The 15,355-nt window shown below is 40.5% G+C and overlaps 1 protein-coding gene across 1 annotated transcript in view; it reads left to right on the top strand.

Moving 5' to 3' along the window:
* Positions 1–15,355, top strand: part of TRPC4AP (transient receptor potential cation channel subfamily C member 4 associated protein) — a gene marked incomplete at its 5' end in the record, with an annotated part of 38,979 nt that overhangs the window by 11,830 nt on the left and 11,794 nt on the right. Inside the window, 8 exons of the mRNA XM_059827307.1 lie at positions 1,653–1,710; positions 2,844–2,899; positions 4,484–4,612; positions 5,775–5,976; positions 8,026–8,214; positions 9,920–10,062; positions 13,604–13,735; positions 14,398–14,456. Of these exons, the coding sequence (XP_059683290.1) occupies positions 1,653–1,710; positions 2,844–2,899; positions 4,484–4,612; positions 5,775–5,976; positions 8,026–8,214; positions 9,920–10,062; positions 13,604–13,735; positions 14,398–14,456 (968 nt within the window). The remainder of the gene's footprint in view (positions 1–1,652; positions 1,711–2,843; positions 2,900–4,483; positions 4,613–5,774; positions 5,977–8,025; positions 8,215–9,919; positions 10,063–13,603; positions 13,736–14,397; positions 14,457–15,355) is intronic.

The raw sequence follows: 15,355 nt of genomic DNA, 5'->3' as shown, positions 1-15,355 counted from the left end.
ATCAAGACAGACCAAAAGCACATTTGTGTCTCCTCCCTTCATATGAATACATGTAAAATATTATCCGAGAGTACAAACATGTGAACTGATACACGAGCCTCATGGACTTTGGACCCGAATGCAACCCCATTCCAAGAAATAAGATCTCATAACTCCCTTTCTGCTCCTTCTGCCTCTGGTGAGGCACCCTCTTACCTATTCTCCTTCCGCCATTGGACTCTTGCGCTTCTTGCTGCATACTGTTGCAGTTTCAGTAGGATGGCTGAAGAAAGCCCTCTCCAATGAGTGTCTCGCACCACTGCAGTCCAGTCCCTGGACTGTATGTGAGGAGCATACCAGTTCTGCAAGAATAAGGTGATAAATACATGGTGGGTTATAGTACTGACCAGGACATAAATGCTAGCTGCAAAGGTCCACTCTGTGGCAAGACAGGAGTGATCATGACTGCAGCCACCCTTAAAAGACAGACTTGTGGCAGTAGGTGTTCTTTCCCAGGAAAGCATCCCAAGTGCATAGGGATACCTTTGGATGCTTATCTCAGGTGCCAAGCCTTGAGGTGTGCATTCTTCTCCTAAAACGTAAGCCATTAATATAAGCACTACATTACTGCTGCAGTCATTTTTCTCTACCCTACTGATGCTACAGCTACTATTACAAATATTGTTGGAAAATGTATATTCCTCGTTAAGGTTGCCTACTTATTTATTTGTCAATGCTTAAAATGTGGGCAGTGCCTCCAGTGCTATCAGATGTTTTCCTCTGTGTCTGGGTAGGTAGTTCATTAAAAGAAGGGTAAAGTGAAGTTGGAACAAATAGGTAAAGCAAGTTGTAAAACGTAAGTATATTGTCAGTTGGCATGACTTGACTGGGTGATGCCTACATTGCTCTTAACAATTTTAAACTGAATTCTAAAACTAGGGGCTTTTTGCAATACTTTTTGCAGAAGTCATCAGCTCCTTCTAGTGGCTAACTCTCATTTTTAAATAAACTGCTATTTTTTTAAAATGTTTTAAAATAAACCAGTGGTATAGGCTAGAACGGCTAAAGACCAGTTCTCCGTCTATCAGAACCACAGTCCTAGTCTTGGAAAGCTGACTGTTAACATTCGTGAAATAGAAATGAGACAACGGTTCAAATATCTGTAAGTGTATATGTAAGTATACATATAAGGTGCATGTACACAAGCAGTGGCTTCCTCTTTGTTGGTGACATTAAAATCTGGAGCAACTAAGTTCTGTTATGTCCGGACCTGAAATGTATTTTGAAGCCCAGGAAGATTTAGAGAGAGCCTTTGCAAAATTTGCATCTCTTTGCAGGTTATTGCTAAAGATTCATTACTTTGGGAGATGCGTGATAGCCATCCTTGATGTTATCTGTATGCATGTGAAATTACATTCTTTGCAGACTCAAATTCTTTAAAGCTTGCCAGTGGGAGATTGTTTTATACAACTGTTATTATTTCTTCAGGGTAAATAAAACTACTTTTTGTCAATGTAATTTTGATACCAGTGGGGTTTTGATTGTAGAGCTTCCATTATTCACCTCTGTGACTTCAGCAGAGACAGGACTAAGTTTGGATTTGCCACTAAAAAATTAATTGGTTATTTGTATCCCAGTGATTATTCCCTTAATTCTTTATCTTATTGTTACAGCTTTTAGTAGAAATTCTCATGAGACCAACTCTTATTACACAGAAAAAGAAACAGAAAAGTAAGTAAATAGGTGTTTTATATTTTTTTTCATTCTTGCCTTGTGTTCTTATTCAGACAGAAATTATTCTATGTTTCTGTTACTTTTTCCATACCAGCAATTTCCTGTTCCTAAATGAATCACTGGTTGCTTTGTTCTATGTAATACTGATTCATGATGGGATTTAGGATAGTTACCTGTTGCAAAGCAGAGCTCAGGAGTATTCATGCACTCTGCATAACATACTTATCTCAATGCAGTAAATCTGCAATCACTGGAAACTTTTATTGTTACTGTGGCTATAGCTACAGTTAACAATTATTAATAATAAGCCACAAAACATTGTTTATGTAATAGGAGTTACAGAGATTGTGAGATAATGAAGAGTATGCTGTTCTCCTGATGTAGTCACAGTGACTGCTAATTTCAAATTGCTATGAGGAGAACTTGCCAATGGGGTGCGGTAGCTTCAGCACAAGTTTCCTGCTGGAGCAGCTTTTAGTCTAGTATTTTCGTTTCTCCTGTCTGTGATTCTGCTGGTTCCCTGAACCCTTCTGTGGAAAGGAAATGTCATGGTACGCTCCATGCCCGTCAGCCAGGGAACTTCAAAGGTGAAGTAACTTGAACTTGAGCTAGAGGCAGCTGTTGTATGTTTGTACTGAAAACATATTTTAAATATTAAAATGCTGGAGTAAATCAGATTGAAAACTTTTCTATGAATTCCTGATGCTGCTTCAAGAAAACTTCATGAACTGTCCTTTTTCTTTTTCCCCCGTGCTTAATAATTGGAGCTAATATGTGTCTCAGCAGTTTCTCATATTGGCAAATTTTGAGCTGATTTATGATATTTTTCCTAAAACGCTGTTTACAGCCCTATAGTTTTCTTTTGCGTGTGACAAAGAAGTGCACTAGATCACAAGTACATCTCTGTCTGTGGTCCTAGGCACTGTTGATAGTAGTTTTGGAAGAAAGCACATGAACAAGTCAGGTATAGAGTGTTTCTTCCTCTGGTTTCTATCCTCCAAAGCATTTGCACATACGATCTGAGCTAGCCTGAAATTCTCACCCATTTTATAGCTGTTCATGTCACTACTGTGGACATTAGTGTTCCTTGGCAAAGTATAGCTAGTGAACATCTGCTTTCTCCTTTGCAGTAAGCGATGACCTCATCAAGGACTGTTTAAGCATACTGTACAACACGTGTATATGTGTAAGTATAACTGCTGTGAAAAAGTGTTCTTCTGCTGGTCATGTTTTACATGTGCCACTTGGTAAGACAACGTACAGAGTTTTTTAAGCATAATTTGAACTTACTCTGAAACTTTTCATTAAAATTCCTTCCATTTACTATAGGACCGCCCTGTATTTTGGTGTGTTACTCAAATAATTTCTGTTTTCTTAACCACATTGTCAACTTTAAATCCTCTTGTTTTGATCTTTATCTGTGTTCCCATAGGAAAGCTGTGTCAGCCTTTGTTGTATTCAAACTTAAAATTTGAAACTGGAAATGGATGCCTGTTAACCTGCGCTACAGCTAGTCTTGTCCAGTAATGAAGCAGGCAATGAGTTTTACATTTGATCCTGCAACTCTTTCATGTGCTGAATATTAGTTCAGTTCAGTTGATGGCAGATCAGTGCTAAGGAAAACACTGGGTTAAAGGCCTATTGAAATACCTTGCCATTAAAATTCTGAAGCTAAAAGCGCATGCCTCAAATTATGCATGCAGAGAACATCCTCAGGATTGTTTACTTAATCACACATTTTATTATGTCATAACCTAGGGAGCATTGTTTAACAAAAATTTTTAAAAAGGCAGTTACCGGTTTGGAGCTCTTCCAAAGACGTCAACCTAGTCTCGAGAGTTTGAGTCTTAATAGATCATGTTCTCACTACTAAGTATATGTGTACACGTGGAAGGGGGAAGAGAGGGAGCACTTTTTTCTTGATCTACATGATTTTTCTTTTAACTACAGGTAACACAACTTTTTGCAAACTGTGAATAGCATAATATGCTAAGAAACAAGTTTGCAATTTGTAGACTAACTGCTGTTTTAATTCACTTCCGTATTACTGCTTTCTCTTAAATGAGAAATGTTCAAGATAACAGAAATGTTGTGTGTGCTATATTAACTGTTCTTATGCTTCTGTGCAAATATTCAGGAAGTATCTGAGCTAGTCTAGTTCTGTGAGCACTGGTAATATATCAGTCGTATATAATAGACAGCTTTGCAAGCAGTAAAGATGTAGTTTTAAGTTACGTTTAATTCCAGAAAAGACTGGTCGTGCTCTCAGCAGATATCAGAGCATGAAAGCTGGCCTTAATGAACTCACTGATGAACCCGAGTTCATGCTTTAGCATGACTTCTGGGTTCACCACTGAGTTCATTAAGGCCAGTGCTTGAATTCTGCCCAGCTGAGAGCAATGCTAACAGTTTAGGCGGAATCTGGGACTACATTTACATACCATAAAATGGAGCTGGTTACATTTTGTATGGCAAGCCTCTCTGACATATTTGCAGGCATGCAGTGTTTACTTTTGATTCAGGCAAGTAAACAACTGCCTTGAGATGAAACCTCACATCCTGGAGCCTGTACTTTTTGTAAGTGTCATATTAACTTCAAACAAGGACTGGAGCTTGTTTTGGTCACCATAAACACAATGCTTCCTGGTTTCAGGAACAGCTGATTTGCTAACACATCATCTGTAAAACTGTCCTGCATGTGCCTGTAACGTATGATGTGTCACGGTGGGCTCTGACTCTGGGTCTGTGTGTGCTTCTTGCTGCTTTCTAGACGGAAGGAGTCACAAGGCGATTGGCAGAAAGAAATGATTTTGTGTTGTTTCTGTTTACACTGATGACAAACAAAAAGACATTCCTACAAACTGCAACGCTCATTGAAGATATCCTGGGAGTTAAAAAGGTTAGTTACTAGTTTCTTCATTTTATTTGTATGGCTTTTCAGGCCAGTAGAGGAAAGACAGCTCTTTCTTTGAAGAGTTGCTGAAGATAATCCTCTAAGCTAGCATTCTCACTTCTTGTAGCTTATTTGAAACCTGACTGCCTACAGTGGTCATTAACTTCAGTCACATTTCATACAGAAGCCAAATTATGCATGTGGTATCATACTTGTAATACTTTTGCATAGCTCGCAGAGGATGATGGGGAGTGAGTGCCTAGCTGTCATTAAAGTACAACCAGTATTTCAGTTAAAGAAAATGAACCTCATATAAATTCATTTTTCGTCATTGCCTTCTGATTACACTTCAAATATTTTCGTAATCTTCCTGTCATCTGGAAGGCTTCCCATGCTTCTCTCTTACCTTGAGGTTTGTCACCTCTCTGAGAAGTTGTAGGCTGGGGGAACATGGCACTTAGGTCTTCTGCACAAACTAGGTTTTTGAGCTTGCTTGCCAGCATCATTACAGCTTAGCGCCCTAATGTGATGCAAATAAAATATTAGAGGTGTAACCCTTGGAAAACCCTGAATGAAGTGTGTCTGTGTATGTTTTGTGGAGAGGGTCAGAATTCTGTAACTTGTTACTTTTTTTTTTTTAGAGTAAAGTTGAGGATGATGTACTTCCCGAGACAGGAAACAAGCTTATTTTATCTGAACTTAAATGGGTTTTTTGCTGAAAACTGTTTTCAACATATTTTTAATATCCTTTGAAAAAGACTGATGCCTAGGTTTTTTTTTTCTCAGTTCTTATCTGTGAGCTTCAAAGATAATACAGAGAGAAATGGAAAACTGAACTGAAGTTTTGTAATAGCTAAATGCAATTTGTCTGTTAAATTAAGTTTTCTTTAAAAAAAAAAAAAAGCCCCCAAAATTTGACTTAAATACTTAGTCTTTAAAAGACGGATGTCTCTACTTCTGTAGTTGATAAATCTAAGCGACACCAGTTGTAAATCACCGTTTTGGTTTTTTTCAGGCTCTTCACTGCCTGTTTGCTTCTTTCTTGCTAACATTAAAATAACACACAGATCTTGCCAGGGAAGAGCTGTAGCTGAAGCCTTCTGGCTGTGTCTGTGTTCCCTTATTGAGTATCATGTGCAACTTACTCAGTTGATGTTGTCTCCTCCAGGAAATGATACAACTGGATGATATTCCCAATCTTGCGAGCCTTGTGTCCAGTTTTGATCAGCAGCAGCTTGCGAACTTCTGCAGGATCCTTGCTGTCACGATTTCTGAACTTGACACAGGAAGCGATGACAAGCACACGCTTCTTGCAAAAAATGCTCAGCAGAAAAAAAACTTGGGTCCTTCTCGAGCTGAAATAAATCAAGGTAATTGTTACGATGTGAACAAATGCAGAAGAATCTCAACAGTGTGTAAAGTTTCCCTCTTCTCAATGTCACATTTGTAGCATATGTTTCTAGAGGATACTGTTAGCATTCTGTCTTTTATAAAGCATTCTTCCTTATTGACTTTCCTCAAGCAGTTTCCTGGAAACAATCTTTTCTGTTAATGAAACTTACTTTGTGGCTTTCACTTTCATATGATGTTGATAATTAGGTGAGTTAATTTCTGTCATTTCAGCCCTCTCTGAACTGATTGGCTTAAAATAATTGGGTTTGTTTTCTGTCCTTCAGTCACTTCCATGGCCTTGCCTTCAGCAACTCTCAGTAATTCTGTGTTCTCCTAAAATACAAATTCCTGAACTAAAACTGCATGCATGCAGCATGGCTCCTGTCAGAGCAGTTCCTTCTCTGATTTTATCTGATGTTGTCCTGAGCAGGATGTCTGTCTTTATCAACAAGAAAAGTGTGATTAATATTAATCACGTTGCCCACCCTTACCACACCAGCCTTGGAAATCTGCGGGTCTAATCTCAACTTTGACTTTGGGCACAAGGCAGGTTTCCTTATTTTGCTGAGTACTTCTCAGATGCAGAAGTCTTGCCTAGAAGGATGAGTATCAATTTAAGAGATTTAAATTAAAGTACCCTGAAATGTAGGATCTGCTGTTTTCAGCTCCTACTATGCTGAAAATCTTTTGGGCTTCTGAAGCGCATGTTTGCATAGGCCTATGCCAAACAATATTGGGAAGTGCAAAAAAGGGTTTTGGAGCTGGTTCTCCCATCTTGTAATGTTTTATGTTAGCCGTGAACACTACACCTCCATTTGCAACCACTGTCACCTCTACAACATCCAGTGAGAGACAGATAGCATAATCCTGCAGGCAGAAGCTGAGAAACTTTAAAGGGAGGTGTATTGTCTTCTGCCCTGCGATCACCAGAGCTTGCTTGTAAACAGCAGTGGACAAGTATGTGTAGGTGTGGGTACAAAGTTTAATTTAAATCGGTTGAACTGAATAAGCTTGGATCCCACAAAGCTGAACTTACCCAAGCAAATGTTTAACTAATCATTTTTTGTCTGCACAATTAGAGACTGTATCAAAGACTGTAAAGCATATTCTATTTTAAAAACTTTATCAGGGAGCTTATTCTTTCAGAGATGGTACCAGCGGGCAGAATCTTGAAACTCATGTATTGTTCATGGCCAAATTCTTTGTCCTTTTCTACTTCATCTGCAAGTGTGTAGTGAAGTGAAGACTTAGCCACGTATCTATAATAAACAGGTCCTGTAATCAGGTTACTCTGTGAAACCTTTAGGACAAAATGCAGCTCCTAGCACCTCCCCAAGTCCCCCAAGCATTTTGCAGACCAGCGACTTCTGTCCTTGAACTGCTATTTCTAAGGGTGCAGTTCCACAACAATTAAAACCCTCTTAACTTGGGGCTGCCATCATGTGTTCCCCATCTGTTTTGCTCCATAATGAACTAATTCAGAAAACCAGTACTTAAAAAGACAGCAGCTTTCCACCTAGCTACTGAAGTGAGCTAGTCCAGTTTGCTATGAGACAAACACCCACAGGAGGTAAAATGAAGGAGGTGGCATTGCACAGAGGAAGGGGGAGGTGGGGCTGCCTCTTCCAAGGGCTGCTGCTTTATTTCTGCCAGCTTAATTTTCAGCCAGATCAGTTCCTTGATATTGATTCATTGTGAACTGGAAAACAGCAGTGCCAGCAAAAGGGAATTGGCCGGAAACAAGCAGTTAGAGTAGGGTAGAACTAATTTTTTTCCAGTGTAAGTCCAACACAAACCCGTTTAACACTGATTGAATTATGCCTAGGGTATGTACACTCTCTTCCAGTCCTTAATAGGAGAGTGTGCCGACTTCTTCTGTCTTTGGATCTTTTTAACCAGATGGAATTTGTTTCTCTGTACTCTTTTGTATTACTAATGTAGATGTTTTGGTACCTTGTGGTATAGAGGATTTGATGACACTTGTGTTGGTGATCTTAAATAGTAATAAAACTATTTTTCTTTTTCAGCTACACTTTTGAATATTCCAGGCTTCATTGAGCGATTGTGCAAACTGGCAACACGGAAAGTGTCTGAAACAACAGGTACTTCCAGTTTCCTCCAGGAGTTGGAAGAATGGTACACCTGGCTGGACAATGCACTAGTACTTGATGCACTGATGAGAGTAGCAAATGAAGAAGCAGAGCAGAGCAGTACAGGTATCTGGCTTGCATTCCTCTAGCCACCATTAGCTGATGCATATCTTAGCCTTCTTCAGCGTTTGCCATGTGTTGCTTTTCCTTTCAGTCGGTATTGATTCCCTTTTTCTTGCATGAAAGACTGACATGTCAGCATTTACGTCTGACTCCTGTTTTGTTCTCATGTAGAACTGGTTTTTTTCATGAACTATAGTTAGCAAAAGGAAAAGTCCTAAGGCAAACTGTGCCCTTTGCACACCTAGATAACACTGTAACACTGTACGTCCTCAGAACTAATCTCTCCTGGAGTGACAAAAATACACACATCTCAGGTAAGTGACTTTACCAGCATTTTGCTTTAAAATTAGGCTGATGGCTTTAGGTCCAAATACTTCATACCAAGCAAGTGGTCCCTCCTTTAAAAAGGAGAGATAGTTCCAGCAAAATTAAGTAAGTTAATTGGAAAAAAAAAAATGTTCCAGGTGAGTGTATGGAAGTGTTAATACAACCCTAGGAAAATGCTTCAAAGCAAGCACCTGGTTTGTTTCTTCACCCTTCAATATTACAAAAATGCAGCATATGTCTTGTATAACTCGAAACACTCAGTAATGGAATGAGAATTATCCAAAAATGTTGGTATCTAAATCTTTGCTTCTGTGTTTCTGGGGAAAACTTTCTTCCTTATCCAGCTTCATTAGTTTTGTAGCAATTAATAATTAAGACTTCTGAAATTACACAAAAAATTAAGTATGTGAATGCTTCAACAGCATCTTGCACATACCTTTATACATGCCAAGTTGGTGGAAACTGGACAACGCTTGGTATTTTGAAACAGAATTCATAAGGCCATTTTGCTGAGGTGGAACATGCCCCGTCACAGCTCTTGACCCACAACATCAGTTAGCAAGCAAACGTAGACGTACTTTCCCAGAATACTGCCTCAGTCTCCAGTGGCTTGTGGCTTAGGGACTTCTGAGTCAGAGGTGGTGTCTATGCTTTTTAGCCTTTGATGGTTTCCTTCCTTTGTGTGTTTGCCTAGTTACTGTTTCTCCACATGGGTTCAAAAAGCATTGACGCTATCCTGTGGCAGGGCAGTTCATCACTTAGTTATGTATTGTGTAAAGAGCTAACTCCTTTTTGAACTGCAACCCACAAGTTTCACTATGTTCTTATTTACTTTCTCTGTGTCACTCATGATTTCTGTCATGTTTTCCACTTGCAATCATGGTGTGTTATATACGATTTCTGCCCTTAGCAGTATAATTCTAGATAGGGCTATGAAAATTATTTAACTGTGGCCTAAGTATACTGGTACTGAGGTGTGAAATGAAAGTAGACTAATATTAAATGCTTCTGATAATCTCACCCCTATTTTTATTACATTTTCCGCCATGTCCTTTCTGGTGCAGGAGTCTATTAATTCATATAGGTGATCCTACTTATTTTAGGTAGATGATGCCATTTAGCTTATTACAGAAAAATTAAAATTAGATTTTTTAAAGTTATTTATCTCCTCTAAAGTTCCAGCTATACTTTTTCTCTTCTGTAGCATTTAATTTAAATTGGTTATTTGTTGTATGTCACTATCTTTAGTTGAGAAGAAGATTCAAGCAGACGTGCTGGTCTTAGATCTGCAGTGTTTCAGTGTAAAAGTAGTAACTGTAACAAATCCTCTCCTGTTGAAGCTGCTCCTGTTGAAAGCTCACATCTTTGCCATCTTGTTCAGAGTCTTCGGATGAAAGTGGATTGGCCAACACCTCAACACGAACACAGCTTCCACAGTCCATGAAGATCATGCACGAGATTATGTATAAGCTGGAGGTGTTGTACGTTCTCTGCGTGCTGCTCATGGGGAGACAAAGGAATCAGGTGAGCGCTTGCAAACGGTCGCGCGTGCGGAAGTTGATGTCTCTTTAAACCTAAATGCTCGTTAATTAGGTCATGGACACAGAAACATGAAGGGCAAAGCTCAAGGCACAAAGCTGGGCAAATCCCATCATTGCAGCGATGCACAAGCAAACAGGCAGTGTTTCATTGCTGAGAACCAGAAAGAGCCGTTGGGCAGGGCTTGGCACAAGTTGTGCTGACCATTGCGGGGGGGTGTCAGTCTCTGCAGAGCTGCTGCTCTGGTGCAAGATGGATGCAGGAGGATGCCTCCAGCATGAGGCATCCTGTCTCTGTGTGTGAGGAAGCGTTTGGATGTACCTGGATGCTGCAGGAGCTGCGGCCAAGCGTTCTTCCCCCTCCTGGTGCACTGGTGATGTACTGGGACGGAGCCCCTTCCAGCCTTCCCCTTCTTTGGCTGCTTTCACTTTTGGAAATCCTCTGGGGTCATTTGTGAACGGGGGATTTTTGCAGTAGGTTCCCATGTCTTGACTGAGTGAGTGTGGTGTTAAACTCTCAGCTGGGAGGATACACTTCAGTGCTGTCTGCACTAGGCGCTGCCTAGAAACCCCACTCATCTGTTTCTTGCTTTCGAAATGAAAAATTATTTGTTCCCTGCCTCACATAGGCTTATGGAGAACCAATCACTGCAGCTTGGCTGTAGTTTGATTTAAATGGATCAAAAGCATATTGTGAAAGGAAAACAAAAGCAATCCATTGGTGCAGTTTTGACAGGTTTCCAACATTGGCAGTCTGCTCAGTTCAGCAGAGCAGCTTGGAATAGCAGGGGCATTTGGATGCCTTAGAGCCTGGGAGGATCAAATTGTTTTGAGTTGTTGAAGGGCTGTTGTATTAGGCAAGAGTAGCTATGTTGGGGGCTGTTGCTTGAGCACATTTATCTTGAGTATTTTGTTCTTTGGTAGTAACCTCCCACTGTATAGGAGTCACAAATACTCGCCACAGGCAGTCTCTTCAATCTCTTAATCTGAATTTAAAATAGAAATGCATTTGTAATACAGTGCTGAACATAACTAATCTGTTCACCCGAACCTACAAAGGGATACTCGGCACTAAAAAGAAATAGATTCTGTACAATAGTAACCAGAGGAAACTAGCAATTCTTGCAGAAACCACAATCACTGCCATAAGAAACTCATAATCCTGTTGTCATTCCTTTTAAAGTAGTTTCTATTGGGCATAAAATAAAATAAAAAAAAAAAGTCCAAGACATAACTGGAACTACCAGAACACGGATCTGTAAGGAGGAATTTTTTTTCCATTGTATCAAGTCAGATAATTCATCCCTGCCTGATTTCACCACAAGAATGCCATTTCATAGATGCAGAAACTACTTGCAGCTTGCACTCATCCTGCTGCTGCCTGTTCAGGGAGCTGGAGGTGCTTGCGTCCTTACCTCCCTGGGTCAGTCCTAGTGTGTTACTGTCAAATGTGACAAGGTAGCAAGTATGCTGCTGAAATAGCTGGCTTTGAAGCTGACTTTTTTTTTAATTTCCTGGGAAAACAAGTCTTTATTCTTCCTCTGCTACTTCTGCCCCCATGCAAACAGGGAAACTGTCTAAGGATAAAGCTGGCATGCAGTTCACTTCTCCAGGGCTGGCTCAGGACTGGAATTGAATTCTTGACAGATCTGAGTTACTTCATTCCCAAACACTTTTTTGTCCAGAGCCAGCCCATTTTGTAAAATCCACTGCCTTTGAAACAGATGATATATCCTTCATTCCTTAATCTATGTAAAGTTTTCAAAGACTTATGTGGCAGATGCGAATACATTCCCCTTCCTGAGAGGCAGTCAGATTATGAGCTAGAGCTGAGCCATTCTACATGGAAAGCTCCAGTAAGCAGGCAACAGCAGTGTCTGCAATAGCACTCTCACTGACAAGCATTTCAGCTGCTTGATGGTATCTCTTTTTCTGTAAGGGAATAAAAGCACAGGATCTGTGATACCAGTCTTCCAGTCTGAGCAGCCAAAGGTCTTAATTGGAATAATTTTGCATAGAATTTCTGAAGGGCATCACAACCCTGCTTCAGTCCACTATGATAATCAACATAATGGTTTGGCATTTGCTTGCAGCATGATGCAGGTTCCTAACAAACTCAACCTGTTGCTGAATGTTTACTCTAAATCCTTGGTTTAAACTTGGCTGCTGGCTAACTTGCATAAATTGACAACTGTGCTAGCAGCGACTTGGCTCCTACCTGCTGCCACATTGGGGATGATCACATCCTTGGGGATAAGTGGTGTTCCACCGCAGATCTGTGCTTTTGCTTCCTTCTTGTATATGGTCACACCCTAAATTACTCTTCTCATACATTTTTCTAGGCTGTCTTGCATGTCTGTATTGTGGTGAAAGGCAATCAGCTGATTTACTTGCTCCTGCTATAGGGAGTCAAACTGCACAAAGCAGAAGCTCATAGTAGTTTTAGTAGTGAGAAAGCTATAGAGCAATTCATGTGAAGCTGGGCAGCAACAGGAAAAAGTCAAAGTAGTTTGGAGGATGAATATAGAGCAGGGATTGTCTTGGCATCCCAGGCTGAGTAATTGGAATGAGTTTGGGGTCTGGGAGAGAGCATGCTCCAAAGGCAACGACTGTGACTCAGGAGCTTTGTCATGCAGCTGAGAACTTAGAGTTAAGCAAACGAAAAGTAAACTGAACATGTTTGAAATTAGGGATGAGTCATTTGGAATAAGCAGATGAAGGTTTGTGTGGAAAGGAGCAGATTCACGAGTTAAAATGATGAGCGTCGAGTTAAAATGATGAGCGTCGAGAGCTCCTCCTTTGGCGAGGGGCCGAGGTTCTTGCAAGCAGCTCGCATGCTTGGTTTCATCCTGTTGTGCTTGTGCCATTGTCGCAGAAAGAGTGATGCACTCACCTGAGAGACGCAACAATATATATTTTATTGATATAAAACAGCGAGTTAACAAAATTCAGGGGTAAATGCGACAGTGGTTTAACAAGATTCGATGGCAAGGTACGCTTGATTATTTTACTGCATAGAGGACAGGGTCAAACAAAACTGTCAGGGAGACCCTCCTGTTGAGTCATGAGGTTCAGGGAGGACCCTCTTGTGTTCTAAACTCCTTCCCAGGGAGGAGTCTAGGTGTGGCTGGATCCAGACTTAGTCCCAGACTTGGTCAACAGTTTGTCTAAAGGATTATATATGCGTAATCAATCCTTTATATCACTTAGCTAAGATTACAAGTTTCAGCACGCTGAAACCCTGATGGCCAAAGCTGCTGCCAAAGGCACAGTGGTTAGCTGAAGTACTGGCTAACAGCTTTCTCCCAAAATGTCTGGTTTGTATCCAGGTCCACCAAATGGAAACTACTCTAATGATACACCGTGGTTAGTGTACATGTTAACACAAGCATGTGCTGTTTTGATAAAATAATTCACTGTTCCTGTTGTCAGAGGATGCCATAATTGTGCCCATCTGTTTACCAGGCTACATTATATCCGTATTTGAGGCTGCAGCAAATGCATATGTACTCCTCTTTGTTTTCCAGGTTCATAAAATGATAGCAGAGTTCAAACTGATTCCTGGCCTCAATAACTTGTTTGACAAACTGATCTGGAGAAAGCATTCAGCATCAGTCCTTGTTCTGCATGGACACAATCAAAACTGTGATTGTAGCCCAGTGAGTAACTTTTTTAATTCTGTATTAGATTTTTATCTTATCATCTAATTCTGAGAAGTTGTATTGAGTAACTGGGTGCTTGTATAATAAATGAATTGAGATGTGGTAGCATTCAGTTTTTTGTGAATTATTGTTTTCACTGAAGTCTTTGGCTCATCCGTGCAATTTAGCAGACAGCAATTTAGCCTCTCCCCTCTGTCCTAGTTTGAGAACTGGGAAAGGGGTAAATTCGGTGGTCCCTGGAGGCCAAAGGTAGATGATGACCAAAACTTAAGGAAATGATAGCTAGTGGGTCTAGCAAGGAGAGGCACAGAACAAAAAATAGATCGCAGTCAGGTTTTTTGGGGGGGGTTTGTTTTTGTGGTTTTTTTCCCCAAACCTAGATATCCTAATTCGATCAATACGGTGATGAGCTTTTTTGCCTTTGCAGTGAGAAGAAATTATTAACAGTTACATGCATAGGCTTGGAGGCAGTCTTTACTTCTGTTCTATTTTGGGAAGCCTGCAGAGTGCAGCCTTCTTCATTTATGCAAGTCACTTGCTCTGCTGTCCAAATGGGCTTGATTTGGATAGGTTTTCAATTCAGCTGTTTCATGTCAGCTTGGTAACTAATGATATCCAAAAATACTGAAACAAATTTTTTTGACCTTCTCTCTTTTTAGGACATTACTTTAAAGATACAGTTCTTGAGGCTTCTTCAGAGCTTTAGTGATCACCATGAGTGAGTATGAAAAGCTGTGGCAGATTGTGGCTCGACAGTACTGTTTGCCTGGCTGCAGTTACAGTGGGTGTCCTAGGCACAGTGCAGGCTCCATATGAATGGAACCTTGTACTGTCCTTAAAATCAATTCAGATGTTCACGTGCCTTTCACCTCCTGCTGTGAAAAGGCTAAGGATATGCTCTCCAGTGGGCATGTCTTAGTATGTCTGTTGATTGAAAATAGCCCGTTTTGCTTCATGTTGAAACAAACTGAAACATTCATGTGATGGCTGAAGAAATAAGGAGGCAGCTTTCACGATACGGTTTATCTGTCTTCTCCCTGAGAGTTGGTAGTGAGCCAGCGTGCTCACAAGAGCACATGCACCCTGTGGGGACATGTTCAGATTTAATTCAGAGTGGAACAGGCATGAAACAAAGGCTGCTGAAAGATCAGGGTGAAAGACAGTGTACCTCTGAAGAGATTAATCAACATTCTTTTGCCTTTGTAATAAGGCTGGAAAGACATGATTGCTGTCTAAATGCCAACAATGGAGAAGACCTGATTAAACTGGATGTGAAAATGTTAGGGGAACAATTATCTGTCAGCTAGCCATCATGAAGCTGGGTTGGAGATAGGAAGAAAGCTTCTGTTTGCCTTCAAAAGGCATACTTAGGAAGCTTGAGTCTGCTGGAGTACTTGAGGCGTGATGCAGTTTGCTTGGGTTTTTTTTAATGCTGTACTGCTGCTACAGAGGTACTTGTTGGCTCTATTCCGACTTGCAGAATCATATCTTGCATTCTGTCAGTGTCCTGTTGCTCTAATTCAGTCCTGCAAGATGGTGTCTTACTCCTTACAAACATCTGCATTTGAGGCATATTGTACTTCTTGCCTAGCTGGTCATATCTCCAGCCAGGGAGAT

Source organism: Gavia stellata, chromosome 20 (genome assembly GCF_030936135.1).
Source record: "Gavia stellata isolate bGavSte3 chromosome 20, bGavSte3.hap2, whole genome shotgun sequence".
Taxonomy (NCBI): Eukaryota; Metazoa; Chordata; class Aves; order Gaviiformes; family Gaviidae; genus Gavia; species Gavia stellata.
The sequence above is the reverse complement of the archived record's forward strand: the minus strand, read 5'-3'. Positions and strand labels throughout refer to the sequence as shown.